The following is a 21,181-nucleotide window of genomic DNA, read 5'->3' as shown; positions in this document are numbered from 1 at the left end:
TCACAGGCTATCAAAGTGATGCTCAAAATCCTTCAAGCTAGGCTTCAACAGTATGTGAACTGAGAACTTCCAGACAGTACAAGCTGGGTTTAGAAAAGGCAAGGAACCAGAGATCAAAATGCCAACAACCACTGGATCACAGAAAAAGCAAGGGAATTACAGAAAAACATCCACTTCTGCTTCACAGACTACACCAAAGCCTTTGACTGTGTAGACCACAACACACTGTGGAAAATCTTAAAGAGATGATAATACCAGACCACCTTATTTGCTTTCTGAGAAACTTGTATGCAGATTAAGAAACAACAGTTATAATCAGAAATGGAACAATGGACTGGTTCAAAATTGGGGAAGGAGTTCTTCAAGGCTGTATATTGTCACCCTGCTTATTTAACTTCTATGCAGAGTACATCACGTGAAATGCCAGGCTGGATGAAGCAAAAGCTGGAATCAAGATTGCCAGAACAAATATTAACCACCTCAGATACGCAGATTATACAACTCTAATGGCAGAAGGCGAAAAGGAACTAAAGAGCTTCTTGATGAGGGTGAAAGAGGAGGGTTCAAAAGTTGGCTTGAAACTCAACATTCAAAAAACAAAGATCAAGGCATCCAATCCTATCACTTCATGGCAAATAGATGGGGAAAAAGTGGAAACAGAGACAGGTTTCACTTTCAAGGGCTCCAAAATCACTGTGGACTGTGATTGCAGCCATGAAATTAAAAGATGCTTGCTCCTTGGAAGAAAAGCTATGGCAACCCTAGACAGAATATTAAAAAGCAGAGACATCACTTTGCTGACAAAGGTTCATACAGTCAAAGTTATGGTTTTTCCCAGTAGTCATGTATGGATGTGAGAGTTGGGACCATAAAGGTGGCTGAGTGCCAAAGAATTGATGCTTTTGAATTGTGGTGTTGGAAAAGACTGTTCAGAGTCCCTTGGACAGCAAGGAGATCCAACCAGTCAATCCTAAAGGAAATCAACCCTGGATATTCACTGGAAGGACTGAGGCTGAAGCTGAAGCACCAATACTCTGGCCACCGATGTGAAGAGCTGATTCATTGAGAAAGATTCTGACACTGGGAAAGATTGAAGGCAAGAGGAGAAGGGGACAACAGAGGATGAGATAGTTGGATGGCATCACCGACTCAATGGACATGAGTTTGAGCAAACTCCAGGAGATAGTGAAGGACAGGGAAGCCTGGCATGCTGCAGTCCACGGGGTCACAAAGAGTCGGACATGACTGAGTGACTGAATAAGAACAACAAGGGAGGTATAAGAGAGGCCAGTTATAGGCTCCTTTATTTATTTTTTTAAAAATATTTTTTAGTTTATTTCCTGCATCGAGCCTTAGTTGAAGCACACAGGCTTCTCTCTTGTTGCGGCACGCAGGTTCAGCTGCCCTCCAGCATGTGGAACCTTAGTTGTGTGACCAGGGACCAAACCTGCATCCCCTGTATTGGAAGTTGGACTCGTAACCATTAGACCACAAATGAAGTCCCAAAAGGCTCTTTTAGCAACCAAGGCAAGACATGATGGTGACTTAGAAAAGGGTGGTAGCAGGAGAGACAAGGACGTGGACAGACTAGGGAAGTACTTGAGACAAGGAGTCTTGCTGGCTTGAGCAAAGTAATGGATGGTGCTATTTCCTGCCTGGGGCTATGTGGGAGACAAATGACTCAAGGGTAAGGAAAGGAAGGGAACCACAAATCCTTTTTGACCATGTTAAGGTTGAGTGGTCTATAAGATATCCAGGAATATGTCAATTTTACCTGATTCTGAAGCTCAAGAAAAAGGGCATACATTTGAGAGTCACTGGCACAAAAACAGTATTTAAAATTATGAGAACATAATGAGGTCACCTAGGGAGAAAATGTAACCCCAACGCACCTCAAAATTTGGAAGTGGTCCAGGAGAAGAGGCGTTAAAAAAAGAACCAAAGGAAGACAGAGAGAGAGAAAGAAAAGGAAGCCAAAATGGCGGGCAGAAACCCAGAAGAATGTTGTGTAAAGAAGTCCAAGAAAATAAAGTGCAACTGAATGAAGAATTAGCTGAGCCAATCCCAAAGATGAGGACAGAGGAGAACACTGGGTCGGTCACCATGGAGGCAGTAAGAGCAAGGTCAGTGGACCGCAGATGACTAGAGCTGGGAAGAGGGGGCTGAAGGAAGAAGGAGAGGTGAGGACTGACAAGCATTCAAACAGACAAACACTTCAAAAACTTAAGCTGTGAAGAGGAGCACAGAAGTGGGGCAGCAGTTTAGAAGGGACATGCAGTCAAGAAAGGGCTTCTCCCCGACCCTGAGACGGGAGATACTAGAGTTTATCTATATTAGAATCAGAAGGAAGGATTGATAATATAGAAAAGAGAGAGACTAACTAAACACATACATCTTTATTTAATTATTATAGATTTTTAAATATATTTGATTCACGTTAGACTGAATAGGAAGTTGTTTTCCAATATGAGCATAATCCCGGAAATCTCCAGGAAATAAAATTGAGTGGCAATAATAACAACATTAACGTAACTTGCATTGAGGGCCTGTAGCTGGGCCAGGCATCACTTCACACGCTATCCATATACATTGGCTTCTTTATTCCTCCAAATAACAATGACTGTTCTCATGTTACACTTTATGAGGAAGCTGAGATATGCAGAGATGAAGTGACTTGTTTAGAGCTGTGTAAGCAGTAAGGGACAGAGCCAGTGGCGGTGGTGCCAGAGGTTCAGTGGTTAATTTGCGTCTGACTCTTGCGGCCCCATGGACTCCAGGTTCCTCGGTCCATGGGATTCTCCAAGCAAGAATACTGGAGTGGGTTGCCATTTCCTTCTCCAGATAGAACCAGGATTCCCACTCAAATAATCTACCCATGAAGCCTTACCAGGACGAACTGGTAAATGCTGTGCTGGTGTTTCCTCAGTTCATGATGCATTTTATGGTTCGCCTCCTTTCAGTTACCTCTTCTTTCTCTCAAGGTATGTGGTTATAAAAAAGGGTTAAAAGGAATTGTTTTTCAATTCTTTCTTTGGTTGAGGCCATCTTAAGTGATAGTCAAACCAATTAGATGTGGGCGGCAATTCCATCTAAACTATTCCTTTCAAGGTATTTCATAAACACTTGCCACACATTAAAATACAATTTTCGACAGTGAGTAAATATTTTTACATACAAGTATTTCTTCTATAAACACATTTGATATCCATTTATATACTACTTTAATGGCCAAATGGTATTCAATTGTTGAGACATGCCACCATTTACTTAGCCTTTCAAATATACATATGTGTGTGCTTATGTTCTTACACAAGTTCAAGTTCTTGGCAGAAAAATAGAAAATACAGCGTAGCAAAAAGAATTCCACCCATCCTTTCATTTAATAAATATTACTGAGCGTCCATTTTACATCATGCAGCCATTATAAATCATGCTTTCTAATGCTGTTTAAAAGCAAGAGGAAAATGAAGAGGGAAAACTGCAGGATACAAAACTGTATGGAAAGCATGTGAAAAAATAAGCAAAAAACAAATAAATCACACATCCACACACCACATGAGAGAGAGGGAGAAATGTAAGCAGTAGTTATTATTTCTGGGTGGTGAGATATTAAGGATAATTTTTATTTTCTTCTGCTTGCCTTTCCCCCTTATTTTCTATAATGAACATACATTACTTTAACACTCAGAAAAAAATGTTAGTTCAAAAATTAAATATTTCTACATATTGCACTGAGAGCACATGCGTTATCAGATATCTAACTTGCAGCTAAAATGGAATCCATTAAGATAGCAAGCGTAGAGGATAGGAGGACATTTTTATTATTTCAATTACTTAATAATAATGCTCCCAATCATTCCACTGCCTGGAACACCATTCAGAGTGTGCATATTTCTGTGTGTGTGCGCGTGCACACACATGCATGTGTGTATGTGTTTTGTGTGGCAGTACAGAATCATCCAAGCTAATTAGTATATATGACTCGATGAACTTGAGTTTGAATAAACTCCGGGAGTTGGTGATGGACAGGGAGGCCTGGCATGCTGTGATTCATGGGGTCGCAAAGAGTTGGACACGACTGAGCGACTGAACTGACTGACTGATTTAACAAATGACAGACAATTAACATGGAGCTTCACTTCTTGCCACCAGGTCTACTGGGCAGAGAAAGAAACAGAGAAGAAGATGCAGGAGACATTTCCAAGGGAAAAAAGTCCCCTAAACTATAGGTAAAAATTTATTCCCATATCCCTTGGTTCAGGCTATTCCTTTAAGATGCACTGTTTTCTTTCTTTCCTTTTAAAAAATATTTACTTCTTTGGCTGTGCCGAGTCCTAGTTGCTGCATGCAGAATCTTTTATGGCCACCTGTGAACTCTTAGTTGCAGCATATGGGATCTAATTCCCTGACCAGGGATTGAACATGGGCCTCCTGCACTGGGAATGTGGAGTCTTAGCCACTGGACCAACAAGGAAGTCCCTAAAATGCATTTTTTTTTCTTTTAAACTTCTTATTCTGAAAATTTGCAAATATACTAAAATATGTACATCTGAGTTCTCAAAAATAGGTACAATAAACCCCATGTTTCCGTCACTCATCTTCAGTAATTATCAACATTTTTCAGAATTTTCTTTCTACTTGCTTATCTTATGTCAACTAAAAAAAGATGTACAACTTGAGAGTTGTGAGCTAAGTTTTATATGGGGCACAATGAGGACTGCAGCCCGGGAGGCAGCATCTCAGATAGGTCTGAGAGACTGCTCCAAAGCAGCAGTGGCAGAAAGTCAATATATAAGGTTTTGGTGAAGGGGGAGTTCAATACCATGAAGCACTCATTTTACAAAAGGTTTCTTTTTAGTCATGAGGATCTGATGTCACCATGAAGGGATTTAGTGCTTCTCGAGATATGAGGAGATGCAAGGATTGAGTCATAAAATCTGTTCCTAAAAACATCCAACTATCTAAAGACCTGTCCCACCAGATTCCCTGGAGCACAGAGTGCCTCACTCCACCCTGACCTCCCTCAGGGATTGTTGAAGGTCAACGGCTAGAGCAGCATGGAGTTCAATCTCCGCAGAGGCAGATGGCAAATGCCTTTGTTGTTCAGTCACTGACAATGCTCTTGGTAAGTGCCAATTTGTAGTTGACACTTACATTAGTAGAAAAAAATAATACTTATGAACAGGAAAACTAAGCTTGTAGAAATATTTTTAAACACAAATCAAAAAAGAAATAGTTAAAAACCTCACTGTGCAGACTTGACAAGCTTTCCAATGCCTGCTGATGCAATTTCCCATCCAGTTTGCCCTTCCTCCCCAATAGTTATGTGAGTGTATTATCACACGTGGGAAATGGAAGAACCAAAATGAAGCAAGCAGTAAATCAGGACCTGGGAAGCCACAGGACGTAACTGGGCTTCCCCAGTGGCTCGGTGGTTAAGAACCCACCAGCGAATGCAGGAGACTCAGGTTCTATCCCTGGACCAGGAAGATCCCTTGGGGGAGGAAATGGCAACCCACTCCAGTATGCCTGCCTGGGAAATCCCATGGACAGAATAGCCTGGCAGGCAAGAGTCAACACGACTTGGCAACTAAGCAACAACAACAACAACTAGAGGACAGAACTGTAACAGGAGGGCAAGGCGCAGGGCACAACTTTTGAAAGAAGGACGCAGCCCAAGGACATCAAATGGGACCAAGACGGCAGACAAGACTAGACCCTGATCCTCAATCAGCGAGTGAAATGAAACACCCAGAGGTGCCGTGGCAGTTCTAAGGCACTGTCAAAAGACCAAGCAGTGGGCGGTGGCCCAATTCCTGGAAATCTCCACCCCTTCTCCAAAACAGACAGAATAACCCTCCCACTCATTAGCATACGAAATTACCCAGCCTACAGAAACTAACCATGCCACACTTCGAGGCCTCTGCACTCACCGTCTGCGATGGCCCACACTCTGTCTGTGGAGTGGGCTTCTCTCTGAATCTGAATAAATCCATTTCTTACTTATCACTTTGTCTCTCACTGAATTCTTTCTGAGATGAGACATCAAGAGCCTGAGCTTCATTAGGTCCTGAAACCAGGTACTGTGGGTTTTGTCTGGGTTCAAATCCCAGCCACGTGGGTTCGAGTCCCAAACAGGATTCTGGCTGGATTCGAGTTCCAGCACATGGGTTCAAGTCCCAAGCTGAGATAAATGGTTTCAGAACTGGAGGATTAGCAAGTTCTCACCCGGGGCAAATGTGGCCAAGGAGATGGCCTGGGGACAAGCCATCAACAGGCTGGGCAGCCCTGTCTCCTGAAGGCCACAACACAGGGCTGAAGGTGTACTATCAAACTGTCACTGGGCTGTACCTACCCAGACTGTTGTCACTGCTCGTGGGCCAGGAGGCAATTCTGTCCCTCAGTTTCTTCTTTTTCCAGGAGTTGTCTGACTTCTCAGAAAGGCCTATTTCCTCTTTTCTGATTTCTCTGATGAGCTGCATACGGCACCGTGTAAAATCCTGAAAGCAAATCTTCCCATTTTCATCAGCACCCAGTTGGTTCATGATCTCTGCCACAGACTCTTCCATATTCAATTGGCGACAGACCATCAACAAGTCATTTCTACAGAAAGGGGTTGAACAGAACAGCTTGTTAGGAGAGACACTTGAGCTAGAAAAAATAGTTAATGACACACACACAAAAACAGAGTATTTCTTGAACATATCCACACATAGGAAACCTATGTCCACCTTTCTCATTGTTTCTGGCAAAGTATGCAAAAAGATCTGTTTCACTTGGGTTATTCTAGACTAGAACTCTATTATTATTTGGAAGAGAGAGGTAACTTTAAATCTCTGTTCTCTTCTTTCTTCCCAGTGTCCATATCCTTTCCTCCTTATCTTCCTTTTGAAATTGAGGAAGCACCTTAGGTAGCACTAATCTCACCATAATATAAAGTTTCAGAACACAGGAAAGATACTGTTGCCACTCTTGTCAGAGTTGAAAATCTAGACAACTTGTAAAAGGAACACCAAAGAGTTTAATGAGCTTGATTTTCAGTTTTCTGGACCAATCAGCTAATTTTAGTACTTTAAAATGTTATTTAATCTTGACTTTCATGCCTCAGTTCAGTTCAGTCCCTTGGTCATGTCTGACTCTTTGCGACCCCATGGACTGCAGCATGCCAGGCCTCCCTGTCCATCACCAACTCCCGGAGTTTACTCAAACTCATGTCCATTGAGTCGGTGATGCCATCCAACCATCTCATCCTCTGTCGTCCCCTTCTCTTCCTGCCTTCAATCTTTTCCAGCATCAGGGTCTTTTCCAGTGAGTCAGTGCTTTGCATCAGGTGGCCAAAGTATTGGAGTTTCGGCTTCAGCATCAATCCTTCCAATGAACAGTCAGGACTGACTTCCTTTAGGATGGACGGGTTGGATCTCCTTGCAGTCCAAGGGCCTCCAATGACTCAGTGCTCCCCATCTTTGTTTTTTTCTGATTTTCCTTGGGTATTTTCTACCTTCCCTTCAGCAATTAGCAAACCTTAAGCCTTAAAGCAGGGAGCAAACCCCCAAATGTCTTCCAAGTCTAGGATGTAATATAAATGGGTAAAGTGGGTGGTGAAGGAGAGGGAAGCCTGGTGCTCTGCAGTCCATGGGGTTGCAAAGAGTCAGATACGACTGAACAACTGAACAACAAAAATGGGGGGATCGAAGACAAGAGGAGCTGGTGGAATCTGTGTCTGGACAAGGGAAGTACCTCCAGCAGATAGGTTTTCAAGTTGAAGAAAAAGAAAAGAAAGGAAAAGAATAAAAAAGGAACAAGAATAGCACTATGTTGGCCAATAACATTTATCTGGAGGAAATCATTTGACTCTGGACATAAAAGTCTTGCTCTTTTCTTTCCTTCTAAACTTTTTGGGAAAATAACTTTGTTCAGAGTGCTCCAACCCTACCTAAGATTCAATAAAAGTCAAAGGATTATGAATTTAAGAGCTGGAAGAGATATTAGGAACTAAGCTATGGTCACAAGCAAAGCTAATTAGTGCTCCTGTTTCAATATACCACCAAATTCAGTCATCTGGAGACCTGGAGACCATGACCAATTTGATATTTGTCAACGTAGGAGATGAAAGAGATGCAGCTTCCATCCTTGGGTCGGAAAGATCCCCTGAAGAAGGAAATGGCAACCCACTTCAGTATTCTTGAAGAATCCTGAAGAATCCCACGGAGAGAGGAGCCTGGCAGGCTACAGCCTGGGGCATCGCCCAGAGTCGGACACGACTGAAGTGAATGAGCACAAAACTTAACCATGAAAAGACGAACTCCCCTCTTCACAGGTTCCTTCTGGTCAATGCTAGTATGATTCCCCAAGTTCCTAGGTGTACAGAACTGCAGACATTTTTAATATCGTCTCGATTCCTCCATTTTAACCCTAATTCTCCTTGTACTCGGAGAAGGCAATGGCAACCCACTCCAGTACTCTTGCCTGGAAAATCCCATGGATGGAGGAGCCTGGTGGGCTGCAGTCCATGGGGTTGCTGAGTCAGACATGACTGAGTGACTTCACTTTCACTTTTCACTTTCATGCATTGGAGAAGGAAATGGCAACCCACTCCAGTGTTCCTGCCTGGAGAATCCCAGGGACGGGGGAGCCTGGTGGGCTGCCGTCTATGGGGCTGCACAGAATTGGACACGACTGACGCGACTTAGCAGCAGCAGCAGCTCCTCGTACTGGTTCTGTGTGTCTAACTTATCATCAAATTTGTTCTGTCCCTGAAATGCTTTTATCTGTACTCTCTACTATGCTTTTTGACACATATAACACTCTCCAAGACCTTCTCAGTTTATACCAGGACTATTAATCAGCTTCTTTAGCTGATCACATTGCTCCTATATACCATCCCATTTTCATGTTTCATAAGGAATTTTGACACACAACTACAAGTTTTATTTTGTTTGTATGTCTGAGTATACACACACACACACACACTCACATACACATTTGGAAGGAAGGACAGCAGATTAAATTATTAGTCCTAAATTTTCATTTTCTGGTATAACTATTACACATCCATACCCTTTCCTTGGTCTTGAGGTTAGGGACACTCATGGTTGGTGTGTTCCTCCCCATCCTTTTAATTTCAGACTTGACATCCAACCGAGCCTCTGAGATGCATGTGTTTATCCAGTTAATCACCAGTTGGGCTTGTCCCCTTTTGCTTCTGCCATCATTAAGACAAGAACAAACCATAGCAGGCATTAACCCTCTAGCCTGGGCCCCAAAATAAGCAAGCCACCTCAGCTGATCTGCAGACCCATAGCATCAGAATCACTTTCAGCTGATCCAAAGATATGTGATCAAGAATAAATTTTATTGTTTATGCCAGTGAGATTTTGTGACTGTTCCCCAGCAATAGCTAACTGAATACACTGGAATAAGTTTTTAATATATTCATATGTTTACTATTTTTTGCCCTGCCCTGAATACAACATGTCTGATACTCGGCTGGATTCATCCAAGACAGGAATAATTGTGATTGGTAAAGCAGGAATGCAAACAAAAAGAAAGGGTCAATGTTCAGGTTCTACATTCTAAAATAAGAATTTCTTTATTATGCTTTTAGGGGAAAATCTTAAAGATTAGGCTTGGTAGGAGATAAAGAAGTTTTCTAAACTTCAGAGGTTAAAATAAAAAGATGTTAACACTGTTTTCTGAACAGTAGGAATACGGTGTTTTCATTTTCTCCTATCTGTATTTGTAACTTTCCAGAACTATGTAGCTTTTTCTGGTAGCTCAGATGGTAAAGAATCTGCCTGCAATGCAGGAGACCCAGGTTCAATTCATGGGTTGGGAAGATCCTCTGGAGTAGGAAATGGCAACCCACTCCAGTATTCTTGCCTAGAGAATTCCATGGACAGAGGAGCCTGGTGGGCTAAGTCCATGGGGTCACAAAGAGTTGGGCACGACTGAGCAACTGAGCACACACAGAACATACTACACGACGTTCATAAATTGCTACGTCACTTTTTAGGTTTTAAAAATGAGGATAATAATAGCATCTAGCTCTTACGATTGTTTTGAGGATAAACGAGATAATGCATGTAAACCAGTTAACTCCTGGCACAATAAATACTCAATAAATACTAGCCACCACTATGATTATTTTATAATTATTGATCATAAATCTTTATCAATGCCCCAGTTTCACAATTAAGTCTCTAGTAATTAAGCACAAACTGTCCAGGGGAAAAACAATACTTACTGAACGGAAGCGACTCCCTCACTCAGTGGTGTGATCTGTCTGCAGAGGCTCGCTTCCTCCCTGCCTGCGGCCCACTTACACTTGGGCACCCTGGTGAGAAACCCAAGTCTGGCCAAGCTTGAGAAGCCCCATTCCACCAAAAGTAGCTCCAAAAGGGATCTGTGCTCTAGAATGTCAACTCAGAGAAGAATGTGTAATACTGCATTTTAATTTAAAAAGGGTACAGTTAGAACTGGACATGGAACAACAGACTGATTCCAAATATGAAAAGGAATACGTCAAGGCTGTATACTGTCACCCTGCTTATTTAACTTATATGCAGAGTACATCATGAGAAACACTGGGCTGGAAGAAGCACAAGCTAGAATCAAGATTGCCGGGAGAAATATCAATAAGCTCAGATATGCAGATGACACCACCCTTATGGCAGAAAGTGAAGAGGAACTAAAAAGCCTCTTGATGAAAGTGAAAGAGGAGAGTGAAAAAGTTGGCTTAAAGCTCAACATTCAGAAAACTAAGATCATGGCATCTGGTCCCATCACCTCATGAGAAATAGATGGGGAGACAGTGGAAACAGTGACAGACTTTATTTTTTTGGCTCCAAAATCACTGCAGATGGTGACTGCAGCCATGAAATTAAAAGACGCTTACTCCTTGGAAGGAAAGTTATGACCAACCTAGATACCATATTAAAAAGCAGAGACATTACTTTGCCAACAAAGGTCCGTCTGGTCAAGGCTATGGTTTTTCCAGTGGTCATGTATGGATGTGAGAGTTGGACTGTGAAGAAAGCTGAGTGCCGAAAAATTAATGCTTTTGAACTGTGGTGTTGGAGAAGACTCTTTGAGAGTCCCTTGGACTGCAAGGAGATCCAACCAGTCCATCCTGAAGGAGATAAGTCCTGGGTGTTCATTGGAAGGACTGATGCTGAAGCTGAAACTCCAATACTTTTACCACCTCATGCAAAGAGTTGACTCACTGGAAAAGACCCTGATGCTGGGAGGGATTGGGGGCAGGAAGAGAAGGGGATGACAGAGGATGAGATGGCTGGATGGCATCACTGACTCAATGGGCATGAGTTTGAGTAAACTCTGGGAGTTGGTGATGGACAGGGAGGCCTGGCATGCTGCGGTTTGTGGGGTTGCAAAGAGTCGGACATGACTGAGCGACGGAACTGAACTGATTGAGAGACTGACATAAAAGATTAAAAGCAAAATACAGTGCATTCAACTAAACTCAGTTGAAATGTAATCTTTAAACAGTAGTGCTAGTTCCTAAAAACTGAATGACAGCAAAGTTTCTCAGTACAGAAATATAGAACTAGCAATGACAGCTAACAAATCTATAGGGGGAAATGCTATTGCTTCCATTTTACAGGTGATATGAAGGTGGAGAATCCTGGAGCTAATGTGTGGCAGAGCCAGGAACCCAAATCAAATCAAAGCTCTTGCCCTTTTCATTCTATCAAACATTTCCCTGGATGTCAGTGATACTTAAACTTTAGTCTTTAAACACAAACAAGGACAGCAATGATACAAGCAGCTCAATAATCAACAGCTGTTAATTAACAGTACTTTTGTCTTAAACCAGAAAGACTACATTACATCCATGTATGCACTACCTGTCTATGTTAAATATTGATGAGCATAATGTTATACTTTGTTATCAACATGAGAAAACAGTTACAAGAGGAAAAAAAACAGTAAAGAGTGTTCCCTGGTCACTCAGTGGTTAGGACTTGGCACTTTCACGAGGGAACTAAGGTCCTGCAGACCACATGATGCGGCCAGGAAAAAAAAAACTCCAAATGCTCTCCTTTACAAATAAGAAAGAGCTCAGAGAACCTACTATCAACTTACTCTCAGCCATTGTGCAGAGGCTCTCTCAAGCAGCTGGAAATGAATGACACGGCCCTGTTATCATGCCCCTTTGCGCTAAAGCCTTTGTCATTCCTCCTATCAACCAGTAGTAGCTATTTCCCTGACCTTGAATTTGGGCTGGCCTTGTGACTTTCTTTTACTAGTGGAGCGTGGCAGAAATAACTAACATTCTGGGATTCATGAACACAGGCCTTATGATGCCTTATAGTTTCCACTTCAAGGTCCAAATCCTTTCAACTTCATGCTGTCCTTGTCGCCCACTCAACAACACAAGTGGTCTCTTCCTTCTGCTAGCGTTTAGTACCTGTGTCATTTATCCAGTGACTATATATGGCCATGGGACAACTTTTAGGTTATTGTACTATACTTTGATTTCCCTTACTCTTTTTAAAACATTATCTTCACACACTTAAGTCTTATTTCCCCAAACTGACAGGCTCCTGGAAGCCAGTGGTCATGCATCAATCTCCCTTAAGATCCATGCACCTAGCTCGTCGCCCTGTATACAGCGGAGTTTCAACTTATGTGTTTTGATAGATGGATCTGTGAACTCTCAGAAGTTAAACATGATCATTCTTTTGGAGGGGGCTCTTCACTTCACCTGGTATCTTCCCACAATACATTTGTATCTTCTCACAGAAGACAGTGACACATGGGATGCTCGGTGAATATGAATGACCAATGGGCAGGATGAAAACCAACAAAAACTTTGTAGCCTTAGTGACAGCAGTATGACAGTTTTTCTGCCCCAGGCCTGGAACATTTCTCAGAGGAAGACATACTAAGCAGCGGCTGTCCAAAACTAACACAGTCCAATGGAGAACTATTTCAGTAGTAATAACGTCATCATATAAAGCATCTGCCTTTAAAATAAAAACCAACAAACTTTTGTATATTATTTCAGAAAATGCACTCACTCATTGTAGAACATGTAGAAGAGCAAAAAGAAGAAAACAGAAATTACATGTTATCCTTTGACCCAGTAATAACTACAGTGAACATTTAATTTCACAAAATTCTGGTAAACATTTTTTCCTCTAAGTTTTCTCTAAATAAATAAATTTCCTCCAAATAAAATTTTCCTTTCATCATTGCTACAACTGCTTTAAAAGGTATTTCATACTTATTCATATATGCATATCTTATCTTCAGAGGATAAGATAACCTAAATTTGGAAGTGAGGCAAAAAAGGAATAGACTCCGGTTTAGCAGAGGAACTGGTCAAGTCAGGTAATATTTAGCTCTGCAGTGAACAATGATCACCAGGCAGAAATGAAGATCTATGCTTCTAGTTCAAAATCACGTGGTTTTACAAAGCATAGCTATTACTTCCTGTATATAAAAGTTTTTCTGTCTCTTGATTATTTTTTCTTTAACATTTAAAGAAATAGAGTAAGAAGTGAAAATTCAATGAAGCTATTCATCATTCAGTGAAATTCACAGCTTAACATCATGGATAAACAGTGGGAAAGATGGGCTTAGGTCTTTCAAGCTCAGATGCAGAGAAAAACACTATTCTTCCCCACAATGACTTCCCTGGTGGCTCAGATGGTAAAGCATCTGCCTACAACATGGGAGACCCGGGTTTAGTCCCTGGGTTGGGAAGATCTCCTGGAGAAGGAAATGGCAACCCACTCCAGTATTCTTGCCTGGAAAATCCCATGGATGGGGGAACCTGGTAGGCTACAGTCCATTGGGTCACAAAGAATCAGACACAACTGAGCAACTCCACTTTTCCCACAATGATGCTAAACCACAAACCCAGCTGGAATGAGGGCTATGCAAAAGTAATTGGTACTTTGAGGAAGAGGTAAGATGATTCTATTCTGTTCACAGTTCTCAACAGTCACCTTTGGAACTAGTAGGTATGCCATAAATAGCTGCTTATGGAAGAACTCAAAAAAAGTCAAAGTTCATTTTGCCCCTAACCATTCAATTTGAGCCACACAAAACTGTAATTTAGGAGACTCTAATTCCAGCTCCATAAATACTCAAGAGTGTGAAAAATCATAAATAGTTCATTAAAGAACAGGCTTCTGGGCTATAGCTGGTAATCTCTGAGTGTAGCTGTTGGAGGGAGCAAAGGCACGTGCCCTTCACTGTCGTGCCCTTCATTGTCGTTTCTGAGTTTATTTATTTAAAGCGAAGAGCAAAACAAACAACTAAATATGCAAACAAACCCATCGTTAAGATAAAAGCAGAGCAGATGATCAATCTAAGGGATTTCAACAAATTTCAGAAAGAGAGTAAAGAGATGGGAGATGACAGCCAGTATGCTGCATGATGAGAATGAGAACTGGGGCTGCAAACAGTGGGGCTACCTTACCGTTCACAGCAGGGATCAAACAGATTTTGTTCAAAAGTGATGAATCAGGAGACTTACACAGTGGTATAAGCACACTATGGGAAAAAAATCATCAAGAGAACTAAAAGCACAAATGGTAAAAACTGCCCCAGGGGAGTGGGCTTGGGGCAAGAGATGTGTTTTGTCATATGTTCTTCTGTACCACTTTATTTTTTGACTTTTTTTTTTTTTTACCATACGCGTGAATTATTCTGATAAAAGTAATGTTTTCAAATTAAAAAATTCAAATGTCATACATTTAATTTGAGCTATAACAGACAAAAGTTTAGAATTTAAATATACAACAAATTCGTACAATATAATAAGAAAAAGATGATAACCCAGTTGAAAAATGGGCAAATGATGAGAACAGAAAATTAACAAAAACTGATTAATAAAGATATGGAAATATTCTCAACTTCAACAAACATAAGGAAAACGCAAATTAAACAAACAATGGGATACTATTTTAACACATGTCTCTTGTGTCTCCTGTATTGACAGGCAGATTCTTCGTCACTGAGCAGTCCTGAGTGTTCACTGGAAGGACTGATGTTGAAGTTGAAACTCCAATACTTTGGCCACCTGATGTGAAGAACTGACTCACTGGAAAAGACCCTGATGCTGGGAAAGATTGAAGGCAGGAGGAGAAGGGGATGACAGAGGATGAGATGGTTGGAGGGCATCACCGACTCAATGGACATGAGTTTGGATAAACTCCAGGAGTTGCTGATGGACAGGGAGGCCTGGCGTGCTGTGGTCCATGGGGTTGCAAAGAGTTGGACACGACTGAGCGACTGAACTGAACTGAGGCAGAAAGGAAGGCCTTAACATGTACAGGATTGGAAAAAATGTTACTCTGACAATACCAAATGTTGACAAAGAAGCAGAAATTTTCACGCAGTTTTGGTGGGGAAGAAAAATTGGTACCCCTTCTTTAGAAAGAATTTTGGCAACAGCTAAAAAAATGTCCACCTTTCAACCAGAAATCTAACTTTTAGTTATATATTTTAGAGACTTATGCAAGGACAGAAGGGGACATGAACATTATCTGTAACAGCAAAGATTTGGAAAAGGCTTAGTATTAGGTTGGTACAAAAGTAATTGCAGTTTTGGGCCATGAATTTTAAATCATTACAACTAGGCTCAAACACATTTTTATTAATCAAAATAGGAAACGTTACAATCAACATATTTTTGCCAATGAGAAATAAATTGGTTTATTTCTGTCGCATAAAAATACATGTTTCGGGATTTGACAAACTCTTGGAAAAGCATTTTCTGTCTCCTGTTGGTTGTGGAAGTGTTTTCTGTGCAAAAAGTTGAGATGCTTGAAGAAGTGACGAGTTGGTTGGCAAGAGGTCAGGTGAATATGGCAGACGAGGCAAAACTTCACAGCTCAATTCGTCCAACTTTTGAAGCATTGGTTGTGTGATGTCTGGTCGGGCACTGGAGTGGAGAAGACTTAGGCCCGTTCTGTTGACCAATATGGGCTGCAGGCACTGCAGTTTTCAGTTCATCTCATCAGTCTGCTGAGCATATTTCTCAGATGTAATGGTTTTACCAGGATTCAGAAAGCTGTAGTGGATCAGATGGGTGGCAGACCACCAAACAGTGACCATGACCTTTTCTGGTGTAGGTTTGGCTTTGAGAAGTGCTTTGGTGCTTCTTCTCAGTACAACCACTGAGCTAGTCATTGTTGGTTATCATATAAAATTCACTTGTCACATGTCACAGTTCGATCAAGAAATGGATCGCTGTTGCTAGAATAAGAGAAGATAACACTTCAAAATGACAATTTATTTATTTATTTATTTTTTTGATTTGTGGTCAGCTCATGACGCACCCCTGGAGGAGAGCCGGGCAACCCACTCCAGTATTCTTGCCTGGAGAATCCCATGGACAGAGGAGCCTGGAGGGCTACAGTCCATGGGGTCGCAAAGAGTCGGATATGACTGAAGCAACTCAGCATGCACACACAAATGAAGCATGTACTTAGCAAGCTTTTTCACCTTCCCGATTCGCTTCAAACGCCCAGTGATGGTAGAATGGTCAACACTGAGTTCTTCAGCAACTTCTTGTGTACGAGGACCAGCTTCAATGACAGCTCTGAGTTGGCCATTGTCAACTTCCGATGGCTGGCCACTGTGCTCCTTGTCTTCAAACCTCTTGTCTCCTTCGCAAAACTCCCCGAACCATCACTGCAGTGTTAGCAGTTCCTGGGCCAATGCATTATTGATGTTGTGAGCTGTCTCTGCTGCTTTACAACCCATTTTCAACTTGAATAAGATAATCATTTGAATTTGCTTTTTGTCTAACATCAACTCCATGGTCTAAAATATATATAAAATATCCAGCAAGTAATAAGCCATTAGCAAAAAAAAAAAGGAGAGAGAGAAATGCCCATTAAATGACATCTAACCTCATTTATTTAAGAATGTATTCCAATATCAAAGGGAAAAAGTTCAACAATGCAAAACCACAATTACTTTTGCACCAACCTAATAAAGTACTGTGTGCCAGGGCCTGAGCTAGTGGATAAGTAAATTGGGGAATCATCAGCTAATGATATATTATAAAACAGAGTTTTCAGAAAATACATTTATAATATATCATAATTAACAAATCTCACAAACAGCAGTGAGTAAAAAAATCTCAAGTTGATGAATAACATGAATGACATACAGTACTTAACTAAAGTTTAAAAATATCCCAAAAATACTATAAATTATATATGAACTTACACATAGGCAAATAATAATAAAAAAAGTCAGGAAGCAAAAATATCAACCATAAAGTGGTGAGGGAGAAAGGAGGAGAGGATTGGGAAAGGTACAAAGGGGTTTTAACATGCATTTATAATATCATATTAAAAATCATAGGCAAATATGACATAATGTTTACATCTTTCCAATCTGGGTAATGGATGTATGCTTATTGTACACTTTGTAATTTTCAGTATTTAAAATCTGTCTTAATAGAAAAAAATCTAACACATGAAAAGCGAACTTAAAACAAATTTGGTCTGAGGCCATAGTTGGATAAAAGGTTAAAATGAACAGTGTCACTTGAATCAGTAAGCACTTGTAGGACACGCCTCTTGGAGTTAATCAAATTAGATGATCCAAAATGACACTCTTCATCCTTATAGGCTACAGAACATCTGATTATTATCCTGGCAAAATTTTCTAAAAGTGGAATTACTCATCTGTCAACATAGTTTTTCAAATATCCTTTGAAAAACATCTACCAATTTTTAGCCCTAGCAGCAGTGGGGGCTACTGCCCATACTTCAGCTACTTTCCTAGAGAACAGAATCCAATTCTCTATCGCTATGGTTTCACTTTCTTTTCTGCAAAAGCATACATACTACCCAATCCCAGAGATACATTTCTTTCCTGCTCCTCAGAGTTCAACACTGACAGCTACCTTTTCTTGAAACACCTTTCATTAGCCTGTGTAACAGCCCTGTCTTCTAGTTTCCTCACCTCCACATGACTGCACCTTCAAAGTTCTTGACCTTAAATAGCCATGTTACCCAGGCCTTGTCCTTTTCCTCTGTTTTTTTTTTTCCACTTTATAGACTCTCTATAGCTGATCTAACCTAAATTTATGGCCTTATCTATCACTAGGACCAATGACTTCCAAGTCTCTCTTTCCAGTTAAGTAGCAATTCATTTCAACTGTACAGCTGTATTTCTGTGTCATATGTTTATCTTGTACTCAAAGTTCAAAACTGAATTCATCATCTTGTATCCCTTTACAAGTTGATTCTTCCTACCTACATAAATTACACCACTGGTTACCCACAGCAGAAGTCTAGAAATGTTCTAAGTTATTTCCTTCTTGTTTATCCCCCACCAGTCACCAAAACTGATTCTGTTGTTCCAAACAGTTCTCATTCCATCCCATCCTGTTCATACCAATCACCATCACCATCTTTCATTTGAATGACTACAATGGTCACCCTCTTTACAACTGGTAGTCCACACATCAATTTTCCTTGCTTAAAATCCTTTATTTGTTTCCTCAAAACTGTCAGCTTCATATGCATGTTTCTCATTTCAAAGTCAAGGCTCTATCTCTCTAGCTTCACTCTCCTGTTAAATTTGGCTTCTTGCATTCTAGCCCACTGAATTTCTTTGGGGTTCCATAAAAAGCATTGTTTTACATGCCTCTACATGTCCCTCTGCCTGGACAATCCTCCCTTTATGCTTCTCCAAATGCCAGCCCATGCTTCGTAATTCATTTGAATAGCATCTCCTTCAGAAATCTTCCTTAAATATCTCAGGTAACCCCCAGTTTAATTTGATGCCCCTTCTCTATCTCACAAAGGCACACATGCTTGATATGATCACTTACCCCACTGTGCAGTAATTACTGATTTATTTTGTCTCTCTTCTACTAGATCAGTAGAAGACTCTTCTGGAGAAGACTCCTGAGAGTCCTTTGGACAGCAAGGAGATCAAACCAGTCAATCCTAAAGGAAATCAACCCTGAATACTCAATGGAAGGACTGATGATGAAGTTGAAGCTCCAGTACCTTTGGCCACTTGATGCGAAGAGCCAATTCACTAGAAAAGACCCTGATGCTGGGAAAGATTGAGGGCAGGAGGAGAAGGGGGTGGCAGAGGATGAGATGGTTGGATGGCATCATTGATTCAATGGACAAGGGTTTGAGCAAACTCTGGGAGACAGCGAAGGACAGGGAAGCCTGGTGTGCTGCAGGCCATGGGGTTGCAAAGAGTCAGACACGACTGACAGACTGAACAACAACTAGACCAGAGGTGTGTAGCCAAGTTCAGTTCAGTTCAGTCGCTCAGTCGTGTCCAGCTCTTTGTGACCCCATGAATCGCAGCATGCCAGGCCTCCCTGTCCATCACAAACTCCCAGAGTTTACTCAAACTCATGCCCATCGAGTCGGTGATGCCATCCAGTCATCTCATCCTCTGTCATCCCCTTCTCCTCCTGCCCCCAATCCCTCCCAGCATCAGGGTCTTTTCCAGTGAGTCAACTCTTTGCATGAGGTGGCCAAAGTATTGGAGTTTCAGCTTCAGCATCAGTCCTTCCAATGAACACCCAGGACTGATTCTCCTTTAGGATGGACTGGTTGGATCTCCTTGCAGTCCAAGGGACTCTCAAGAGTCTTCTCCAACACCACAGTTCAAAAGCATCAATTTTTCGGCGCTCAGCTTTCTTCACAGTCCAACTCTCACATCCATACATGACCACTGGAAAAACCATAGCCTTGACTAGATGGACCTTTGTTGGCAAAGTAATGTCTCTGCTTTTTAATATGCTATCTAGGTTGGTCATAACTTTCCTTCCAAGGAGTAAGCGTCTTTTAATTTCATGGCTGCAATCACCATCTGCAGTGATTTTGGAGCCCAAAAAAATAAAGTCTGACACTGTTTCCACTGTCTCCCCATCTATTTCCCATGAGGTGATGGGACCAGATGCCATGATCTTAGTTTTCTGAATGTTGAGCTTTAAGCCAACTTTTTCACTCTCCTCTTTCACTTTCATCAAGAGCTTTGTAGTTCCTCTTCACTTTCTGCCATAAGGGTGGTGCATCTGCATATCTGAGCTTTATTGATATTTCTCCCGGCAATCTTGATTCTAGCTTGTGCTTCTTCCAGCCCAGTGTTTCTCATGAGTACTCTGCATTAAGTTAAATAAGCAGGGTGACAATATATAGCCAGCCTTACTTTTAATATTTTCCTATTTGGAACTGATATCCAGTTCCATGTCCAGCCTCCTGACCTGCATACAGGTTTCACAAGAGGCAGTCAGTGCTGGTCTGGTATTCCCATCTCCTTCAGAATTTTCCACAGTTTATTGTATTCCACACAGTCGAAGGCTTTGGCGTAGTCATTAAAGCAGAAATAGATGTTTTTCTGGAACTCTCTTGCTTTTTCAATGATCCAGTGGATATTTTCAATTTGATCTCTGGTTCCTCTGCCTTTTCTAAAATAATAAAGATATTCCCATTTGAATGCAGAGTTCCAAAGAACAGCCAGGAGAGATAAGAAAGCCTTCCTCAGTGATCAATGCAAAGAAATAGAGGAAAACAACAGAATGGGAAAGACTAGAGATCTCTTCAAGAAAATTAGAGATAACAAGGGAACATTTCATTCAAAAATGGGCTCAGTAAAGGATGGAAATGGTATGGACCTAACCGAAGCAGAAGATATTAAGAAGAGGTGGCAAGAATACACAGAAGAACTGTACAAAAAAGATCTTCATGACCCAGATAATCACAATGGTGTGGTCACTCACCTAGAGCCAGACATCCTGGAATGTGAAGTCAAGTGGGCCTTAGAAAGCATCACTACAAACAAAGCTAGTGGATGTTATGGAATTCCAGTTGAGCTATTTCAAATCCTGAAAGATGATGCTGTGAAAGTGCTGTACTCAATATGCCAGCAAATTTGGAAAACTCAGCAGTGGCCACAGGACTGGAAAAGGTCAGCTTTCATTCCAATCCCTAAGAAAGGCAATCCCTCAATATGCCAGCAAATTTGGAAAACTCAGCAGTGGCCACAGGACTGGAAAAGGTCAGCTTTCATTCCAATCCCTAAGAAAGGCAATCCCAAAGAATGCTCAAACTACCGCACAATTGCACTCATCTCACACGCGTAACTAAAACCTACAGCCAAATGCAGATCCTTGCCTCCTTTGGTAAATCAAGTTTATAGGAACCAGGCATAGCCA

At 41.3% G+C, this 21,181-nt stretch overlaps 1 protein-coding gene across 1 annotated transcript in view; it reads right to left on the bottom strand.

Annotated features, from left to right (window-relative positions):
* The window catches only part of MCC (MCC regulator of WNT signaling pathway), a 500,790-nt gene that overhangs the window by 382,169 nt on the left and 97,440 nt on the right, over positions 1-21,181 (bottom strand). Inside the window, exon 2 of the mRNA XM_043470593.1 lies at positions 6,356-6,603. Within this exon, the coding sequence (XP_043326528.1) occupies positions 6,356-6,603 (248 nt within the window). The remainder of the gene's footprint in view (positions 1-6,355; positions 6,604-21,181) is intronic.

This window comes from Cervus canadensis, chromosome 6 (genome assembly GCF_019320065.1).
Source record: "Cervus canadensis isolate Bull #8, Minnesota chromosome 6, ASM1932006v1, whole genome shotgun sequence".
Lineage (NCBI taxonomy): Eukaryota > Metazoa > Chordata > Mammalia > Artiodactyla > Cervidae > Cervus > Cervus canadensis.
This window is presented reverse-complemented; position numbering and strand designations above follow the sequence as displayed.